This window comes from Capra hircus, chromosome 7 (genome assembly GCF_001704415.2).
Source record: "Capra hircus breed San Clemente chromosome 7, ASM170441v1, whole genome shotgun sequence".
Taxonomy (NCBI): domain Eukaryota; kingdom Metazoa; phylum Chordata; class Mammalia; order Artiodactyla; family Bovidae; genus Capra; species Capra hircus.
In genome coordinates, this window is record NC_030814.1 from 99665381 (window position 1) to 99673570 (window position 8190).

Consider the following 8190-nt stretch of genomic DNA (forward strand, 5'->3'; position numbering starts at 1 on the left):
CACCCTATGCTTATTGCCTATGTGTTCTTGGAACATGGTTGGCACTTGAAATATGTTCCTCAAATACATGCAAGAATTTCTTCTTGCAATTGTAGCATATATGATCTTTTTGAGAATATGGTGAGAATGGGGCAAAATTTCCTATGCAGAGATGAAATGAGTGGGGCATAATCTCAAGAAGAACTTATCTATAACCAATTAAAATCAATTTATTGACAGCAAAATAAAAATTGTCCAGGTTCAGTAACATGGGTAATTCCCATTGGTGTGAAAATTATTCATGTTCTGTTCTGACACCTTTCTTAATAACTCAGTGATGTATTTTGCATCAGTGCTGCTGGCTGGTGATCCCCTTGTTAAGTTGGTATCCTCCATATATGCAATCTCTTCACCTCAGTGAAAGAATAAAGCATTTTCCACCTGTGCATCTCAGCTCTCAGTTGTCTCTTTATTTTATTGTTGGAGCTTAGGACTATACCTTAGTTCTGTGGCTACCCATGGCTCAAACTTAAGTGCAAAAGCCTCAGTGATGTACATAGGTGTCACACTCATGATGAGCCCATTTCTCTAGAGCTTAAGGAATAAAAACATAAATGAAGTTCAGAAGAGTCCCTATGTGATGACAAGAATAAAATGGACAGATATCCTGGGTGTGATGAAGTACTCTCAACTGCACAGTTCAAAGCCTTGGAACTGAAAATTGTGGTTCTTTGATCATTGTAGAATCAGCTTTGCTCTGTCCATTTACTTCCTGGGATTTTTTTTTTAATTAAAATTCTTTATGCAGTGTCAGTAACTCATTTTTTAATATAAATTTATTTATTTTAATTGGAGGTTAATTACTTTACAATATTGTATTGGTTTTGCCATACCTCAACATGAATCCGCCACAGGTATACACGTGTTCCCCATCCTGAACTTCCCTCCCTCCTCCCTCCCTGTACCATCCCTCTGGGTCGTCTCAGTGCACCAGCCCCAAGCATCCAGTATCATGCATCGAACCTGGACTGGTGATTCATTTCATATATGATATTATACATGTTTCAATGCCATTCTCCCAAATCATCCCAAATCAGTAACTCATTTCATTAAGCTTTCTCCTCAGCCTAATAGAAAGCCATTTTTAAAATTTGTATAGTTTTACGATGAACATTGGGGTACATGTGTCTCTTTCAATTCTGGTTTCCTCGGTGTGTATGCCCAGAAGTGGGATTGCTGGGTCATAAGGTAGTTCTATTTGCAATTTTTTAAGGAATCTCCACACTGTTCTCCATAGTGGCTGTACTAGTTTGCATTCCCACCAACAGTGTAGGAGGGTTCCCTTTTCTCCACACCCTCTCCAGCTTTTATTGCTTGCAGATTTTTGGATCGCAGCCATTCTGACTGGTGTGAAGTGGTACCTCATTGTGGTTTTGATTTGCATTGAGGGAGAGGGAGAGGGTGGGATGATTTGGGAGAATGACAGTCTAACATGTATACTATCATGTAAGAATTGAATCGCCAGTCTATGTCTGACGCAGGATGCAGCAAGCTTGGGGCTGGTGCATGGGGATGACGCAGAGAGATGTTATGGGGAGGGAGGTGGGAGGGGGGTTCATGTTTGGGAACGCATGTAAGAATTAAAGATTTTAAAATTTAAAAAATAAAAAACTAAAAAAAAATAAAATAAAAAAAATAAAATTTGTATAGTTTTAAATTTACAAACTCTTCCTATCTTTGCATAGAAACATATGGAAATTTTCAATTCTTTATAGGGTGAGACATCAATTTCTCAATGATAATTTCTGTGCTGACATTTCTCTTAATAACATGGTGATGCATTTTGCTTCCCAAGTAATTTTTTCTTGTTTTCCCGAAAGAGTAGTTGTTGTCGTATTACTCATTTAAAAAATACAATTAAAACCCAAAATAATTTGTAGAATTTTTTACTAGAGGCAAATCTGAGACTGTGATTTTTTTCACCTTTGTGTAAACCATTCCTTTGTATGACATATCTTAACTGTTTTTTCTGATAAAGTGAAAGTGTTAGTCTCTCAGTTGTGTCAAACATTTGTGACCCCATGAACTATAGCCTGCCAGGCTCCTGTGTCCATGGCATTCTCCAGGCAAGAGAACTAGAGTGGGCAGCCATTTGTAGACTTAAATAATAGTGTGTGTATATGTGGGCATTGAGTTTTATTCTCCTCAAAAGGATCCTGTTCTCTTATTCAGCTCCATGTCCTCAGTGCCTGCTCTAGTGACTGTTGAAATGGTCACCAAATACACATCAGCAGGTGGAGTCTACATTGAAACAAATTTGAGTAAATGAAATTTATTTATTTAATGTTACTTATTATACTTAATTTGGCTTTTGAGTTAGGGATAACATGAATACAAAGAAAAATTTTAAATTTGCTTTGTATTACTAACTGAAATATTTATCATGCTATACATCTACACATTGAAGTATGGAAGATTGATGTCCCTGTGAAAGGATGTGTTTCACTGGGGTGATGGTTTGATGTGCTTAAGTTGTTTTTTATTGAATTTTCTTCCTGATTTCATCTTGAAATATTTCAATGATGCCTGTAGATGCTACTCTTTCCATTGCTCTAAACAAAATTAAAGTTTTTATGATCATTAAATGTTCAGTGATTAACAATATAAATATCATTCATTATTACATATAATAGATACATAATATATACTATATAATATACACTACATGTTGTAAAATACATATTCTATAGTATATACACCATACACAATATATACTGAATAATGTATTATATATTATGATATATAATATATATGTATTATATATCGTAATATATAATATGTAGTATTGTTTATATTTGTGTGTGTGTGTGGCGTGTGTGTGCACTCAGTTGTTTATGACTCTTTGCAATCCCATGGATTACAGCCGTGAGGTTGCTATGTCCATGGAATTTTCCAAGAATAATGGAGTGGGTTGCCATTTCCTTCTGCAGATGATCTCCCAACCCAGGGATTAAACCCAAATCTCCTGCATTGCAGATGGATTCTTTACCACTGAGCCATAAGGAAAGCAGAGGCCCTGTGAGTCCCACCCATATCACCTTGATCCTTTATATTTCTGAGGTTTTCAGAATAACTGCCAACAATTACCTCCTAAATCTCTTTACTTGGGGGCTTTACCTGACCAACAGAATTTCTCTGCTTACTTGCATGGTTATCTGACAGTGACAGTGGTACAATAATTGCACCCTCAGGAGAGGAATTCTGAATTTTCATTTATTTTCTTCGGCTCCAAAATCACTGTGGATGGTGACTGCAACCATGAAATTAAAAGATACTTCCTCCTTGGAAAAAAAGCTATGATAAACCTAGACAGTGTATTAAAAAGCAGAGAAATCACTTTGCTGACAAAGGTTCCATAGTCAAAGCTATGGTTTTCCAGTAGTCATGTACAGATGTGAGAATTGAACCAGAAAGAAGGCTGAGCACTCAAGAATTGATGCTTTAGAACTGTGGGGCTGGAGAAGACCCCTGAGAGTCCCTTAGACTGCAAGATCAAACCAGTCAATCTTAAAGGAAATCAATCCTGAATATTCATTGGAAGGACTGATGCTGAAGCTGAAGCTCCAATATTTTGCCACCTTATGTGAAGAGTCAACTCATTAGAAAAGACCCTAATGCTGGGAAAGACTGAATGCAGGAAGAGAAGGGGATGACAGAGGATGAGATGGTTGGATGGCATCACTGACTCAAGGGGCATGAGTTTGAGCAAACTCTGGGTGATAGTGAAGGACAGGGAAGCCTGGAGAGCTGCAGTCCGTGGGGTCACAAAGAGTCAGACATAAGCTGGCAACTGAACAACAACAACAACAACAACAACAATATGAACTAGATTCTCCTGACATCTAACCTGGTCTCCTGGGAACAGAGTATCATAAGAATAATTTCCTGTCTAACTAGACCAGTGCCCACAGGGAAGTGCTGTGCTCAGAGGTGGGAGTAACAGTGGAAACAGTGCCTAATGAGCAGACATGGGGAGCAGTAAGTATCTCCTCTGCTGCAGTCCCTCAGTCTATACAACCTAGAGCTACACAGGACACGGTTGTTGATTTTGAAGTCCTACATCTGAATAAGAACCAATGCTTCCCTCTTTCCTTCTGACCTGCCTGGGAACAGAGCTCCAGTCCGTCATTCACCAGCCAGGGAGAAATCTGAATATCCACATAGGAACTTTCTTCTCACAGTCCCCATCTAGGTGAGTGTGAGAGTTCTATAGGTACTTCAAGAAAGGTTCAGAAAGAATGGAAGTAGAAAACTTTTACCTGAGGTCACCCGAGTGCGTAATCATCTTATATCAGAGCAGAGATATTTGTCATGCTGTTTTGCTAGGTTGACTAATTATAATTTGTTTATTTAACATGTTCAAAGGAGAAGAGTCTGATAGACTCAGCAACGCAAGCGTCTTTGCTGACAGTTAAGCGATGGAATGGAAGTCTGATTCGGAGACATGAATGAAAGAGGAATTGGGAGCTCAAACTGGTTCCGGTAAAGTAGAGCAGATTAGAAGTTTACAATGACAGAGAAAAAGAATCCTAGGTTTGGAGGCATGAGTGGTGAAACATACACCTTTTTTCAGCATTCTAAGATGGGATATATTTGGCATCTTCCTTTTTTCCCCACATCTATTGAATTAGGTACTGCCTTGGAACAGAATTCTTGAGAAACATTTCACAGTATCTTCTCTCACATTGAGTGTTCACATGAAAAAGCTGTATTTGGTATGCAAGATGGTATACTACTGAGCTTTAGTTTGCAACTCTTCATTACCAAGTGGTGGGAAGGCAACGGAGACATTTGTGAGGTAGAAGAAAATAATCAGCCAAACTCATCACAAGTTATAATCATTCACTTAGTGACATGAAACAAGTATGTTAAGTTTTGTATATACATTGAGTAAATTTGTCTACCAACTTAGAGGAATGGATACCTCTCCACCCACTTTTTGTGTAAAGATATTAATGGTTAGAATGAGTCTGTAGTCTCACTAAGTACAAACAGCTGATACATGGTAGTTCTGAGATTCAAACAGGGGTTTTCTGACTCAAAAGTTTTCATTTAAAATCATTTAGAACCTCTATACCACTTACGTTTAAAATTCTCATCTATTGTTGAACATCGTATATTTTCTGTTGTAAATTGTGGGCCAATTCCCTTCGCTCCTTTCTCTAGTAGAGCTCAGTTAGTAAAATGCTTTATCATTACAAAGATAATGATTCATGTTTCCTTTGATAAATTCCTTTAGGGTACCTTATTAAGTATTCTGGGCATCAAGGGAGTATAACTGGGTTTGAGATGCTGCTGGAAGCAAGGAGTCTCTCTTTTTCACTGTCTCCCAGAGACTGCCTGAGCTTATTAGATCTTGTTTTGCAAATAAAGGGGTTCAGCATGGGAGTTACCATAGTGCAGATCACTGAGGCCATCAGACGTATCCAAGAAGATTAAATACTTGCAGAACTGAGATACACATACTCCAAGGACAGTGCCCTAGAGCAAGGCAACCACTAAGAGGTGGGATCTATAGGCAGTGTTTATTTTCCTCCACATGCTCTATTCTTTCTTCTCTCTGTTTTTTTTTTTTTTTTTTAACTTGTCCAGGGATCAAACCTGGGTCTCCCGCACTACAGGCAGATTCTTTACCATCTGAACTACCAGGGCAGTTCAGTATAAATTTTCTTTTCAGAGAGGGCAAAAAAAGAGCTCATATTAAATGGAATGCCACTTCCTCAAGAGGCTTTCCAACTTTAATTTAGGTACTATTTCTACATTCTTTATGGTAAAGATAATTTGCTATTAATAGATAGCACAATGTCCTAATTATTGTGACTGGAAGTAGGAAAAGCCAAGAAGTAACAAACCCAGCAGACCATAATGTGCTGTATTTGTGTGTGTGTGTGTGTGTGTGTGTGTGTGTGTGTGTGTGTTTGCAATGAGTATTTCTCTGGGCAGTGATACTTGAGTTTATGTACTCCAAAATGGACACATCCTGCAATGTTAACAGCAGAAGGGCATAAGGAGTGGATCCAGTGCTACTCAGAGGAATGAATCAAAGCAAACAAAAAAAAATATGAGAGGAATAACATGCGAATTAAGGTCTCACCTGTAGCAGGGAGGTCACCTTGTTCCTCAGCAGCCTCTGACATCATCTCTCATAACTCTCGCTGTTGCTTATTCCCCTAGACACTTTGGCTTCCTTTTAAGTCTAGAATTTGAAACAAGTGACATACTTAGGACCTTTGCACTGACTCTTTCTCCAACAGGGCACACTCTTTCACCAGGTAATTTTGTGTCTCTGCTTTGTCTTTCTTCAGGCTTCTGTTCAAATTTCTCCTAGTTTGCAGATCTTCAACTTGCATTAAAATGTAACACCTCCATTCACTCCATTTATACTTATTTTTTTCCCCTAAAACCTGTCACCTGGTATATGCTCTTTGTTTGCTAATTTATATTCTTTCTTTATTATTTATCATTGGGAGTCTCATCAGCATCCTATAATTTTAGCCCAGAATACAGTAAATTGTTGTAGTTTAATAGTTAATTTATGTCTGACTCTTTTGCAATCTCATGGGCTTCTCCATCCATGGGATTTCCCAGACAAGAATACTGGAGTGGGTTGCCATTCCTTCTCCAGGGGATCTTCCTGACCCAGGTATTGAACTCTCATCTACTGCATTGGCAGGTGGATTCTTCAGCACTGAGCCACCTGAGAAGGAAAAGACACAGTATTCAACACAAATTCCTCAAATGTATAAAAGAAGTTTGCATTTAAACTGTGTAATAAGATTACCTGTTGGTGGAAAACCTGCCTATGGGAATTTCTATTCACTGTTGTCACAGCTTCCCTGGTGGCTCAGACCATAGAGTTTGCCTGCAATGCAGGAGACCTGGGTTCAGTCCCTGAGTCAGGAAGATCCCCTGGAGAAGGGAATGGCAACCCACTCCAGTATCCTTGCCTGAAGGATTCCATGGACGGAGGAGACTAGTGGGCTGCAGCTATGGGGTCGCAAAGAGTAGACACGACTGAGCGACTGAACTGAAATGAATTGATTACACTTATGATGTCACAGAAGGCCATTTAAAATGACCGAATATAATTTACAGCATTTCACTATGTTAAGGTCTATATGTGCAAAAATTAGTCATTTTTCTTTCTGTCCTAGTAGTGATCACTACCGCATGGTACCAGGCAACAATACACAAATTTCAGAATTTGTTCTTCTGGGATTTTCAAAGGAACCAGCATTGCAGCCCCTCATATTTGGCCTTTTCCTATCCATGTACCTGATCACTGTGTTTGGAAACCTGCTCATCATCCTGGCCATTATCTCAGATTCCCACCTCCACACCCCCATGTACTTCTTCCTGTCCAACCTGTCCTTTGTAGACATCTGTTTCATCACCACCACTATTCCAAAGATGCTGCTGAATATAATAACTCAAACCAAAGTCATTACCTTTGAAGACTGCCTCACCCAGATGTATTTTTTTCTACTGTTTGTACAGTTGGACAACTTCCTTCTGACAGTAATGTCCTATGACCGCTTCATAGCCATCTGCCACCCTCTGCACTACACAGTCATCATGAACCCTGTTTTCTGTGGACTGCTGGTGCTGATATCATGGCTAATAGGTGCCTTGAATTCCTTGTTACAAAGCTTACTGTCATTACGACTGTCTTTCTGTACCGTCTTGGAAATCCCCCACTTTTTCTGTGAATTCAAAGAGGTGATCCAACTTGCCTGTTCTAATACCTTTCTCAATAATGCGATGATGTATTTTGCAATTGGGCTGTTTGGTGGTGGTCCATTCACTGGGATATGTTACTCTTACTCTAAGATAGTTTTCTCCATAGCTGGAATCTCATCAGCTCAGGGGAAGTATAAAGCATTTTCCACCTGTGCATCTCACCTCTCAGTCGTCTCCTTGTTTTATTGTACAGGCTTAGGAGTGTACCTTAGCTCTGCTGCTACCCATGGATCACACTCAAGTGCAACAGCCTCTGTGATGTACACAGTGGTCACACCCATGCTGAATCCCTTCATCTACAGTCTGAGAAATAAAGACATAAAGAGATTTCTAAGAAGATTCTTTGGGATGGTGGCTATAAAAGGGCCAATTGTCCTGGGGCTGAAGAAGTGTCAGTTATTACAGCACTGA

General features: G+C 39.2%; 1 protein-coding gene across 1 annotated transcript; it reads left to right on the top strand.

The window, feature by feature from the left end:
• LOC102186677 (olfactory receptor 7A17-like) lies at positions 7210-8190 on the top strand. Its single transcript, XM_013976816.2, has one exon. It carries the CDS (start codon positions 7210-7212, stop codon positions 8188-8190), a length of 981 nt encoding a protein of 326 aa, XP_013832270.2.